The 13,608-nt window shown below is 35.4% G+C and overlaps 1 protein-coding gene across 3 annotated transcripts in view; it reads left to right on the top strand.

Annotated features, from left to right (window-relative positions):
• Positions 1–2,150: 2,150 nt before the first annotated feature.
• Positions 2,151–13,608, top strand: part of LOC106171461 (uncharacterized) — a 20,514-nt gene continuing 9,056 nt past the window's right edge. For 2 of the 3 annotated variants that reach the window (XM_013551828.2, XM_087000306.1), the window contains exons 1-12: positions 2,151–2,485; positions 2,767–2,877; positions 3,248–3,376; positions 3,687–3,818; positions 4,237–4,297; positions 4,430–4,578; positions 4,874–4,996; positions 5,257–5,409; positions 5,626–5,757; positions 6,186–6,311; positions 7,124–7,250; positions 9,128–9,305. In XM_013551828.2, coding sequence (XP_013407282.2) covers positions 2,443–2,485; positions 2,767–2,877; positions 3,248–3,376; positions 3,687–3,818; positions 4,237–4,297; positions 4,430–4,578; positions 4,874–4,996; positions 5,257–5,409; positions 5,626–5,757; positions 6,186–6,311; positions 7,124–7,250; positions 9,128–9,305 — 1,464 coding nt within the window. In that variant the 5' untranslated portion in view covers positions 2,151–2,442. The remainder of the gene's footprint in view (positions 2,486–2,766; positions 2,878–3,247; positions 3,377–3,686; positions 3,819–4,236; positions 4,298–4,429; positions 4,579–4,873; positions 4,997–5,256; positions 5,410–5,625; positions 5,758–6,185; positions 6,312–7,123; positions 7,251–9,127; positions 9,306–13,608) is intronic. The other variant, XM_024075817.2, reaches the window with a different exon arrangement.

The raw sequence follows: 13,608 nt of genomic DNA, 5'->3' as shown, positions 1-13,608 counted from the left end.
TGGGGTGTATATCTATATTTCCATGGTCTTTTGTTCTAATGGTTTTTGTTTCAAGGGACTTTTGTTCCAAGGCTTTTTGTTTCGAGGAACATTTGTTCCAAAGGTCTGCTATTCCAAAGCCATATGTATTTGAGTATATGAGCCGAATTATACAAGTGTGAACAACAAAATGGCACAGGAGAGAACAGCAAATGCGTTGTGCAGCCCGCGTACCAAACAGTATACAGGTGAAAAAAATAACTGACATGGTAAGCAATGAAAACTCGTGCGACATCCATTTATTTCAACAACAAACTCAAAACTGTGAAGAGTCAGAAATTAAAAAAAAAGGACAATCTACAAATATAAGAGTGCATGCAGTTCATTCACATAACTGCATGAATCACGTTGGTTCAATTGCATTTTATGTTCTGATGCAAAAGTCCCATGAAATATCGCAAAGTCATGGTCTATTTTTAACCAATGAATTCTTTTATCATGAAGTAGTAATGCTTATCACTTGAAGTGGTAATATACTATCTTAAAAGACATATCTATAAATATAAAGAAGCCCAAGTTTATTTACAATCATGGATGACTTACGCCCCACTCAGATTCATTTAACAGTTATCATGTTAGATATCCGATGAAGTTACTCCGCTGTTACAGATTAAGGAGAACATACTTTGTACTGAAGTTAAAAACGGGAGCGATGGTAATGCACAAAAACCCGTTTTTGTCACCCATCAAAATTTGCCACAAAGAACAATTTTTGTATTTCTTTAGTGTGTGTGCTGTGAATGATCCCTGAGATGATCAAAAACAAGACGGTCAGTGCTATTCTGAGAGCTTTGTTTTCCATAATGTACAGCTGCAAAACAGACTGGTACGTCTGTTATAGGCCATTCACATTAGAATGTTAACCGCGGTCAAGTTTACTCCGATTAAACCCCGGTCAACCAAACTGCTTCCAAACCGCGTTCACACTGACACCGGCAGCGATCAGTAGCAGTAGAATCTTAGCAAGCCTATTTCCTGTCAAGCATGCGCTCTTACTAGAATCTGTGCAACATGGCGAGAGCTCAAATGACGATACATTTGTGCACGTGCGCTGCATATGTAGACATCCGGTCTTGACTGAGGTCAGGAGTTTACTCCGATTAAACCCCAGTCAACCAAACCGCATCCAAACCGCGTTCACACTGACACCTACAGCGATCAGTAGCAGTAGAATCTAAGCAAGCCTATTTCCTGTCAAGCATGCGCTTTTACTAGAATCTGTGCAACATGGCGGGAGCTCAAATGACGATACACTTGTGTGCATGCGCTTCATATGTAGACATCCGGTCTTGACCACGGTCAGGAGTTTACTCCGATTATACCCACCTCCCGATCTGGGTTTATTTCGACCGCGGTCAGGGCTGCGTCATCCATTCACATTAGAAAAGTTAACCACAATAGGACCGAGGTCAGGCCTTGACCAGTTAAAAGTGCTAGTGTGAATGGGGTATTAGGGTGCTTTCCCAGAGATTTAGATCGATCTAAAGATTAAGTTTTAGATCGACCTAACTCCCTGGGGGTTCACGCTAAATTGCAGTCAGCCGAGAGGGCACCATAGTTAATTACCCCCTTACAGCTTTTAGTAGGCGGGACAGACGCTTAAGCCGGCCAAGCTGACAGTAATTTAGTGAGACTCCCCACAGGATAGATCGATCTAAAAATCTATGGAAATGGGGTGTTAGACTCTGTCCCAGATTTAAGCACTGTTTGAGTGTCATTTTCAGCTAAGAATTTAAAAGTTTTAAATACACAGCAATGTTTAGAACACACAGGTGTTTGTTATAATAAGGCAAATCCATCCCCTTTCACATAAAAGCACCCCCATTGTAATCCAACACATCGGAATATTTTAATAGACTTTCAGAAATGATAACCCATTGTTGTGTGTACTAGTAAACTACTGTAATACCTCTTAGCAAATTCTAGGCCACCGAATGTTCAGTTTCAATGCCTCATTCAAATATTGTTTGTCATATTAGACCCAAACTGCTGCATAGGATCTATTAAAGTAGAGTAGCCTATACAGTTTTTTCCATCCAGGATACCGACTCAAATGAAATGCCAACTGCCTCAACAGGAAATGAAACCATCTACCCATAATGCAACGGTTGATTGTATCGTCTGCTTCGTCGCCAAAACGAAAGCACAAAATTAGTTATTTGTGTTGAAAATATTCACTTTTTATAAATGACACTGGTTGGACTTTGATTTAAGCCAAAGAAATTAATTATTGACAGATCCCCGTACTTAAAATATAAACTAATGCAAAACGAGGCGACTCGTTCCGACGTTGTTCCAAAATGTTAATCTACCCTGTTTGACAGCTAATGTTCTGTGCGGTGATGCCTGTGTTGATTTCTAAGATGAGATGATAAAGTTGGTTTCCATCTTCAACACAGAGTTATGTCTACACCAGGGTTTGCGGAAATGGATCAAATGGAAAAGGGTAATTTTTTTGCCGTTACATAGATCTACATACTCCAGTAATTACATGTATCATTATCAGTACCTTTCCATAAATGTTTACAGGGGTTGTTACCATACAGTACGTGTATCATATGCCTTATGATTTTCATGGCACGTTTCTTGACAGAATTTGTATTATTTGCTTTTTTTGCTATCACTTGACAAAGTTGTTCAAACAACTTTAGGCTTCGAATCAAAGAAAAAAATTGTAAAATTAATGTTGTAAGTAATTTACGAAGTTCATGCCATTATCATATTTAGATGCACAAACAGACATCAGACTCCTAGTAGAATGTGTAAAATGCCAACTTGACAATCCAGATGCATTGAAAAAATCATTAGTTGCACTTGCAACTTTATTTTCCATACATGGTAAGTTGAGTTAGCATATTGACAACTGATAAGTGGAACATCAAATCTGAAAAATATTTAACTAATAAAATTAGGATAAAACAAATGTCACCTGATTAAAACATTTCCAGTCTCATTGTTGGTGCCACCATTATGTCCTTGCTGACAGCTTATTATATTAGTAGGTGCTTTGCATGTCCACAGTAGCACATCTGACACAATTCTTGTTTTCATTCTTAGAAGTATGACATTTTTCTCGAACCTCTTTAACATGATTGAAATCAGGAAATTATGACTTAAAATTTCAGTTCTTAATCTGAATTATAATAAGCTTTTATATTTTAATAAATTTACAAAAATGAAATATCATTGTTCTCTCCTTCATTTTCAGAAAATGGTAAAGTTTTTTTCAGGAAAGCAGGAGGGATAAAATTCCTAGTAGAACTGCTTACAACATCAAAGCATAGAGAAGTCAAAGGAGCAGTTTTGTATGTTATGGCTTGTGCAGTAGAAAAAAATGGTAAATGATGTAAATTGATCTGTTAGTAATATTAAAACACAAAAATGCCTCAATTAAAGCAGCTCATTTTACTTTAAAGTTTTATACACCACTGTTTCATAATGTGCGTGCGCGTGCACACACACACATACACACACACACACACACAAATGACTTTAAATCCATCTTAAAATGATTAATCCTGAAAGAAATAATGCATTATATGCAATGTTCTAGTTATCATTTTAATTTAATTTAGTATATATCTCATTTGTTAAAATTTAATTTACATTTGTTTGTTCATTTTGATAGCTTATTTACTTAATTCTAGTGTTTTCTCAGAGGGAAATGAGTTTTGACTCCACATTTACCTATCTGAAAGACCTAGTGGCAGCCCCGTATTCTGAGATGAAACTTATCAAGTCAGCATTATATCTGATAATGTGCCTTGTAGCAAATAACTGTGAGTATAAATGTTTCAGGAGCACTTGTGTTGATGAAAAATTCAAACAGTTTTTAACTGACTGAATATATATTTTTTTACATTTAATTAAAATACACAGTATCACCCCTTTATAGTTGGATAATTTAAGCAGAATCAGAATCATGATGAATTAGACAAAAACGATATATGTTTTTGCCTGCCAAATAAGATAATTTGTTTAACATTTGGTTAAAATTTAACATGCTAAAGTGAATCCAGGCTCATATAAACATATTTCAGCAGACAATTTAGCTGGTAATTTAATTGTGATACTTCATTCAAAACATCAGTTAAATGGTTATGTATACTTCTAAAACATTGATTTATTTTACATTATGTGCTCAGTAAGGATGGCAAATCAACATGTAGAAGTTCTGATTTTTATTTCCATTCCTAGCACATGGACAGATGATGGTGAGGCAGTCAGGTTGTCTTCAGGGGTTGCTACATCTGTTCAGGTAACCAGATTAAACATCACATTAGTAACGCACTTTAATATGATATCTAAATATAAACCAAAAGCAAATTTAATTTTTTATCAAAGAAGGCAAAATTGATTGATAAGATGGGTTATTGTTTTTATTCTTCAGGAAGAGCATGCCAAGCACAGAAGATTATACATTTTCCTCATCAGTATCTGAAAGCTCATCGTTTAAGAACAAGAATGATGAACATTATAAAGACTTGTGGACAAGTGTTACTAGTGCTTTGTGTATATGTGTAAACAATCCACAAAATGGTCAGTGCATTTATTTCGCAGTGCTGTAGTAATAAAATTTTTAAAATATTTTACAAAATGAAACTTGTTGGGGTGCATGATGTCCTTTTGTACATTGCATTGGTGTTCATAGACATAAAAGCTACAATATCAAATGATGTCTTCAGAGATACATGACCCTTCTATACATGGATAAAATGTTTGATTATTACATTTAAAAATGAACATTACTGTAGGATGTTAGAAGTCTTGAATTTTACATGAAAAAATTCAAAGTAACTCAACTTTTTTATACAAATTATTTTCTATATTGCAGAAGAAAACCAGAGGTGTTGTGCAACTATCTTTCCATATATTTTTAAAAGATTGAAAAACATCAGTGATCTTAAAGTTATAAGGCCTATTTTGTCTCTTGTAAGCTTAGCTGTCGGAAACAATGGTAAGTTAAGTTAATATTTTAATTTTACTTCCAGATACCATACTGTACAGATGCATGTAGCACTATGAGTTTGATTGTACTTAATTCTGTTGACTAGCACCACTGATGCAACAGACTTGTGAAGATTCTTTTTTCTATAGCTACTTATATTTGGCTGGTAAGTGAGACAGAATTCTCCACAAAAATTTTAATTATTGGTTCAATATGCTATTAATTTATATATTTTATTGAATTTAATAAATTTCTTTAATATATTGCAGTTCATAACCAGGAAAGAGTAGTTTGTAGTGATGGGATCCACTCTCTTATGAGCTGTCTGTTTAAAGTTGCTGACAAGGCAAAGAACAATCCAACCTATTTGGCTCTAGCTGGTCAGATTGCAGGTGCTTTAGGTTCCTGTATTGCTGATAATGGTAGGGGTTTTATATTGTGTTCTTGCCCAGGAAACCATCAAATGGACTTCTGCATTGAAAATTGATATCCATATTTGATTAGAAATAATTAAATAATTTATCATTACAATGAGGGGATTTTAGGCAGTTTCACCCTGCAATGCTTTATTAATGTGATTCAGTTTGTTTGCTTGTATTAACTTTGATTAATAGTTGTCTTTGTTGGTTTCTATTTAGCTTTAAATGCTAAGCTGGTTGGGAAACAAGGTGGAGTAAAAATCTTCCTACAGCTCCTTGATATAAAGCCAATAGACATTGAAACAAAGGAACATATCATTGTGACTCTTGGTTTTTGTGTGGATACTTGTGGTAAACTCTCTCTCTCTCTCTCTCTCTCTCTCTCTCTCTCTCTCTCTCTGTGCTGTAGATGTAATTGTTGTATTGAAATTTAAAAGTTTTCTTGGTTTAAAATAGTAAACAAATGTGACTTGAAAAGAACATTTGTCGTAGCCTAGGCCTACTAAGATTCTTTTATTTAAAAAAATTCTACATGCATTTTTAATCAACATTTGTGAGAATTTTGTTTGCAGTGTGTGAATGGTGTGTGAAAGGTGTATTTGTCTCTTATTATGTTGTAAATGTCATGTATTGATTTTCGTGAATAAATAATTTAAGAAAAAAATTGTGACTTGATAAATTTGAAGCATGGATATTTTAGTTGTAATATTCAGGACCAGATATTTAAGTGTGAACTACTCATTTTATGTGAATTACAATGTGCTCAGTCTGTGTTTCAGAAGAGAACAGAAAGTTATTTGCTGAAGAAAATGGGTTTGCTGTTTTAGCACAACATCTGGTAAATGAAGAACAAGAAGATTTTAACAAAGCTGTAAAATTTGTTTTAAAGACATGTGTTTCAGCAGGTAAGAAAATGGTCATCTTTGTTTTATTTACATGTATGTTAAATTAGATAAGAATGTCAGTTTTGGGCCCCTAAAAATGAATAAAATGATCATTTCAGTTCATTTGCAGTCTCTTTCTGTACACTTCGATAACTTCAGGTGTTAAATGGAGAGGCCAATGCAAGGTTATCAACTGAATATTGAAGTCACTGGTGTTAAGCACACTCTGCTGTAACTCTCATCACAACAGATTACAATCCACTCTTGCAGAAAAATCCAGTTTACATAGACAGCATATACCAAACCCTATGAATATTGACCCCATTTATGTAAATGTCTATGCACATTGCCAAGACCCCATTTAAATAGTGTATTTGGTGTATTTTATTCATAAATTAAATCTGATTTATATTTCATAAATTCCATGTTTTTTTCTTAATGAATGAATATTTGTGGGTTCCTGATTTGAATTATTTATGCAATGGTAATTGTTAGATTCTAGCAATCTGAAGTATGAAACGTACATCTGTGCCATATTTGATGATTCCTCATCGTCGTCTTCAGTGTGAAATGTCACTGGTCTGATGATAATTAGCCTTGTTTAACCTCAGATGACATAAGTCAATTACCACCAGACCATTAATTTTCTGTTATTTGTAACAAAAATAATGCATACATGTACTGTTGTATCAATTTTAACCAGGATCTTTTTAAAAGAAATGTACACATATTAGGCTAGTGACAGAATTCTGTGTAAACTTTCCAGGAAGGGCATGACTTTTGAGGTATTTCCATTGATTATACTGTCACTCGCAAATGTAAGTGTCTTTCAGGTCAGAAGAAACTGAATGCAACTTCAGGCAAGGCTTCAGATTTGTTTAATGCATTGATAAAACCTTGTATCCAATTTGATGATCTGGATGGAGATGCTGAACAGCGTAAAATGATACCATGTTCTGGGTATGTTGCATGAAAAACTTCTTATCTAGTAAAGAACATGTAAGAAAAAAAAACAGAATAGATAAAGTTCATATTGCCATTTCTATATCCATATCATTTTTGTTGTATAAACATTGTATTATTGCACTGCACTGTTGAACCCATCAAAAAGAGAGAGCCAGTAGATAATCAGATAATCTTGACCCCTTTCAAATAATTTAATTCTGAAATAAAAGATAAAGATTGGCAGTATTAGACTGGGTTCCCATGCCTAGATTGATCCATCTGGATCGGTCTAACTCCCTGGGGAGCCTCACTAAATTGCTGTCAACTGCCTTAAATGTCTGTCACGCCTACCGAATCAGCTAGGGGGTAAAGATAATTACCCCCTAACAGTTTTACTAGGACATACCAGTCTGTTTTGCAGCTGTACGTACATTATGGAAAAGAACGCTCAGTATTGTCATGTTTTCTTTTTTTTTTTTCTTTTTGGTCATCTCAGGGATCATTTACAGCAGACACACTAGAGAAATACTAAAATTGCTCTTTGCTGCAAATTTTAATGGGTGAAGAAAATGGGTTATTATGCGCTACCATCTTTTCCGTTTTCAACTTCAGTACAAAGTATGATCTCCCATACACGTGAACTAATTAGATAATTCAATTTTGGAATTTAAATAACTGAAATAAACTCTGCTTTTCATAAAACAACAAGGTGTATGGAAATCCTGTCATCTGAGCATGTAATCACAGATGTCATGACTCAGTCTTATTTCAATTCCTTCAGAAGCGCACGACTGTCACAGTGAAACAACAGATTCTGCCCAGGGACCTAGCATACATGTACATAGTGGACATTTCCATTGATTACATAATGACCCAATTACATGAATATTAAATGAGACTAATTAAATATCTGGTTCCCACCTAATTTTGGCTTGTAACGCATGAGAGACGATTTCATGTCATCACTGCTTAACCGCCGATTCAGGAGGGAAGCATGCTTTCCCAACTGTGTGCAGTTGAGTGTACTCTTCCCTGATAATTTTTTTATCATTCCAAATAGCTTGGTGCCTGTACAAAATTTTCAACCCAGAATCCAGGCATCATTGGGATAGATTTTTCAATAGAAATATGATTATGCCTCTGTACTTAATATAGTGTTCAGCAGGCGAAAAATTTAAATGAGCTGAGGCATATTTTTTTTCCGGGTGTCATTTTTCATCTGTAATCAAGGCCTATAGGAGGCAGAATTCTTCTTTAGAATTTGGGGCATAAATCAATTATGCCTCTGTACTTAAAATAATATTCAAGAGGCTGATTCCAAGCAGAAACCAAGTGGAAAGTAGATGGAATTTGAGGTGAAAAATTTAACTTAGTAACTGAGCAAGAATGAGAAGCAATTTTCCTTCTGGTTATGCCGGAACCTTTTGTACAGGTTATGCCAAGAATCAGTTTTTGTTAGCTGCTGTGCCTGAATACTTGTTTTATTTTTACATGTATATATCTGAAGTACCAGTAGCTGAAAATAAGCCACTAATCACTATGGCATATGGGGGGTTTGCAGTTACATTTTCCAAAATTTACAAATATAAAGCAAAATGCGATGCATATTCTAAGCGGAAAGCATTCTCACAAGATCAGCCCTATGTTGAAATTTTGATGCCCAGCATCCATTGCTGTTAACCAGTATCGTGGAGATGAAGATATATCTTTTCTAAAATAGTATGGCAAGATTCCATCCCGCCTTAAAAAGGGGAGAAAAGATGTTAATTATATTTTTCTCTCCTTTTAGGGTGGGATGAATCTTGCCATACTATTTTAGAAAAGATAAGCTAGTTTAAAATGATGAAAAACATCAATTACATAAATCTTTTAATTTCTTTGACAAATGAAAGAAGATTGGAGATAGAAGTAGAAAAACTTGCCCAAAATCAGAAGTTACTAGAGCAGAAGCTTGAAGCTGTCTCATGTGTTCAGGCAAGTGAAACAGCTGTTGAGAAGCAACTGCCATCCTTTACACCAAACAAAGAAATTGCTGTGATGGAGACAGAAGATAAAAGGCTATTGAAAGAGGTATAGTATACCGGGCAACTGAATGCAAGCCATAATTTGCATTCTTCTTCTCCTGCATGAAGTAAGGAGTGTTTGACATGCTGGAGTCATGTCAGCCTGTCTATCTGTGCTGCAATTTGTCTATCAAGGTGTTGCCAAACAAATTTCAAAGGGTTTGAACTCCCAAGACGAGAGTACGTTGTGCTTATTCAATGCACACTAAAATCGGCAATCTAAAATCAGGGAAGAGTACACTCAAATGAATTGAGGTCAAAGTAAACTGAGGATCTGTGTTTAATTTAATGGCCACATTTTGGAAGAAACCCAAAGTATGTAATTACTCCGTTCACATTTTATTTTAAGTGTATTTGCATGAAAAAGACAAAAGTTATCAGTGAATTCAAAGTACTTTTGACTTTGGAGTTCACCCCTACCCCACCTCCCCTTGAACTCAACTTTGCCCTGCTACCTTTTCACCACCAGCAAAAGTAGAGGTTGGGGGATAATTACTGATATTAAGTGATCTTTCACAAATTGGCATTTTATAGATGTGAGTTTTGAATTCCTATGGCCAATGAGGCCCAGTGCCTGCAGTGGTAGTTACATTTTCTGATGAAAATTACTAATTTTAATGACATTCTTAAGCTAGACAGAAAAAAAAATCTAAGTTTAATATGTTTGTTAATGAATGATTGTTTTATTTTATTTTATTATTATGCACATTTTGCCCATGCAGAGGAGTCTGAGCTCCTGGAGTATTCTTCATTGTACCACCAGCGTTAGCGCTGGCGGTACACATGGTTTTAGTCCCGTCCGGTCCGTTCCGCCGGCTCCTGCGGCTCCGCCGGCTCCTGCGGCTCCGCCGGCTCCGCCGCCATGTTACCGTTACCGCTTCTCCTCCTAGACGGTAAGGGCCCCCATACCCATCTCTTGGATTTAGGTCACCTATAATCTCAACTCGTTCCACGTAAAATTTGGGCTTTGTCGGTATTGGGGTCTAGGTGTGGCACTCATTGCAATGCACCCTTGTCCCAAAATGGCAAAATTAAATGCTAATTATCTACCCTACGGAAGGAATTATGGGAAAAATTTCTACAGACGGCTTTCCAAAAGTCATATGTGTAGGTTTCAAATATGCCCTTGGATTTGACCTTTGACCTTTATTTCAAGGTCAAACGGGCAAAAAATTTTCAAAAAAATGAATTTTTTTACGAAAAAAAATTTATTTGCGCTGTTATTCAGACACCACACAGACTTAACCAATAAAATTATTGGAAAATATTACCCTTCAGGTCATCTTTCATCTGTGTGAATTTGGGGTCAATCGGTGCATTTTCACGGGTGTAGCGGCCATAAGATACCGAAACTGAAAACTGTCTCTAATTCGGGAACCGTTAATGCTAGAGACCCATTCTTTTTTGCATTTTGTAGAGCATGTAAAGCCCAACACTGGAGGTGGTCTCCGTTTTTTTGTATTCCATACGGTTTTCGAGTTACGCTGTATCAAAAAGTACATATTGGTGGTGAAAGCAAAATGTGCAGTACGGTAATGGATAATAAATTTTGAACTCTGGAAAAATAAAACATAAGGCTTGGCAAAGCAGACAACTTGTGGTCAAAAATGACATTATTTCATCAAATTTGAACTTCTGGAACTTCAGAGCACCTCCCATTTCAAGAATTTTGACCAAAATGACCTTTTCTTTATTTTAATTAATTTTTTCTGTAGGAAATTTATGGCACATTAAGGTAACTCCAAAATTATAACATTTAGTCCCTTATATCTCCAAAACTGGCAGAGATAGGTCCATAGTTACTATTGAAGTTGAATAGGAAGTCATATACTGGCAATCTTACTGTGACCTTGAAATTGACCTTTGACCTACTTTTCACCATGAACTGAACTTTGGAAATTTTGCTTCCCTTTTATCTCCAAAACTAGCAGAGATAGGTCCATAGTTACTATTGAAGTTGAAGAGGAAGTCATATACTGGCAATCTAAATGTGACCTTAAAATTGACCTTTGACCTACTTTTCACCATGAACTGAACTCTGCTAATTTCTTTCTCTTTTAACTCCAAACCTGGCAGAGATAGGTCCATAGTTACTATTGAAGTTGAATAGGAAGTCATATACTGGCAATCTAAATGTGACCTTGAAATTGACCTTTGAACTACTTTTTATCATGAATTGAACTTTGCAAATTTTGGTTCCCTTTTATCTCCAAAACTGGCAGAGATAGGTCCATAGTTACCATTGAACTTGAATAGGAAGTCATATACTGGCAATCTTACTGTGACCTTGAAATTGACCTTTGACCTACTTTTCGTCATGAACTGAACTTTGCAAATTTTGCTTCCCTTTTATCTCCAAAACTGGCAGAGATAGGTCCATAGTTACTATTGAAGTTGAATAGGAAGTCATATACTGGCAATCTAAATGTGGCCTTAAAATTGACCTTTGACCTACTTTTTACCATGAACTGAACTCTGCTAATTTCTTTCTCTATTAACTCCAAACCTGGCAGACATAGGTCCATAGTTACTATTGAAGTTGAATAGGAAGTCATATACTGGCAATCTTAATGTGACCTTGAAATTGACCTTTGACCTACTTTTTATCATGAATTGAACTTTGCAAATTTTGGTTCCCTTTTATCTCCAAAACTGGCAGAGATAGGTCCATAGTTACCATTGAACTTGAATAGGAAGTCATATACTGGCAATCTTACTGTGACCTTGAAATTGACCTTTGACCTACTTTTCGTCATGAACTGAACTTTGCAAATTTTGCTTCCCTTTTATCTCCAAAACTGGCAGAGATAGGTCCATAGTTACTATTGAAGTTGAATAGGAAGTCATATACTGGCAATCTAAATGTGGCCTTAAAATTGACCTTTGACCTACTTTTTACCATGAACTGAACTCTGCTAATTTCTTTCTCTATTAACTCCAAACCTGGCAGAGATAGGTCCATAGTTACTATTGAAGTTGAATAGGAAGTCATATACTGGCAATCTTAATGTGACCTTGAAATTGACCTTTGACCTACTTTTTATCATGAATTGAACTTTGCAAATTTTGGTTCCCTTTTATCTCCAAAACTGGCAGAGATAGGTCCATAGTTACTATTGGACTTGAATAGGAAGTCATATATTGGCAATCTTACTGTGACCTTGAAATTGACCTTTGACCTACTTTTCATGATGAACTGAACTTTGCAAATTTTGCTTCCCTTTTATCTCCAAAGTTACGCTGTATCAAAAAGTACATTTTGGTGGTTAAAGCAAAATGTGCAGTACGGTAATGGATAATAAATTTTGAACTCCGTAAAAATAAAACATAAGGCTAGGCAAAGCAGGCAACTTGTGGTCGAAAATGACATTATTTCATCAAATTTGAACATTTGAAACTTCAGAGCACCTCCCATTTCAGGAATTTTTACCAAAATGACCTTTTCTTTATTTTAATTAATTTTTTCTGTAGGAAATTTATGGCACATTATGGTAACTCCAAAATTATAACATTTAGTCCCTTATATCTCCAAAACTGGCAGAGATAAGTCCATAGTTACTATTGAAGTTGAATAGGAAGTCATGTACTGGCAATCTTACTGTGACCTTGAAATTGACCTTTGACCTACTTTTCACCATGAACTGAACTTTGCAAATTTTGCCTCCCTTTTATCTCCAAAACTGGCAGAGATAGGTCCATAGTTTCTATTGAACTTGAATATGAAGTCATATACTGGCAATCTAAATGTGGCCTTGAAATTGACCTTTGACCTACTTTCCACCATGAACTGAACTTTGGAAAATTTGCTTCCCTTTTATCTCCAAAACTAGCAGAGATAGGTCCATAGTTACTATTGAAGTTGAATAGGAAGTCATATACTAGCAATCTAAATGTGACCTTAAAATTTACCTTTGACCTACTTTTCACCATGAACTGAACTTTGCAAATTTTGGTTCCCTTTTATCTCCAAAACTGGCAGAGATAGGTCCATAGTTACTATTGAAGTTGAATAGGAAGTCATATACTGGCAATCTTACTGTGACCTTGAAATTGACCTTTGACCTACTTTTCATCATGAACTGAACCTTGCAAATTTTGCTTCCCTTTTATCTCCAAAGTTACACCTTATCAAAAAGTACATTTTGGTGGTTAAAGCAAAATGTGCAGTACGGTAATGGATAATAAATTTTGAACTCCGGAAAAATAAAACATAAGGCTTGGCAAAGCAGGCAACTTGTGGTCGAAAATGACATTATTTCATCAAATTTGAACATCTGGAACTTCAGAGCACCTCCCATTTCAAGGTTTTT

The sequence above is a fragment of the Lingula anatina genome, chromosome 1 (genome assembly GCF_051362555.1).
Source record: "Lingula anatina isolate TDL-2025a chromosome 1, LinAna3.0, whole genome shotgun sequence".
Lineage (NCBI taxonomy): Eukaryota > Metazoa > Brachiopoda > Lingulata > Lingulida > Lingulidae > Lingula > Lingula anatina.
Note: the sequence above shows the minus strand (reverse complement) of the source record. Positions and strands in the feature narration are given on the sequence as shown.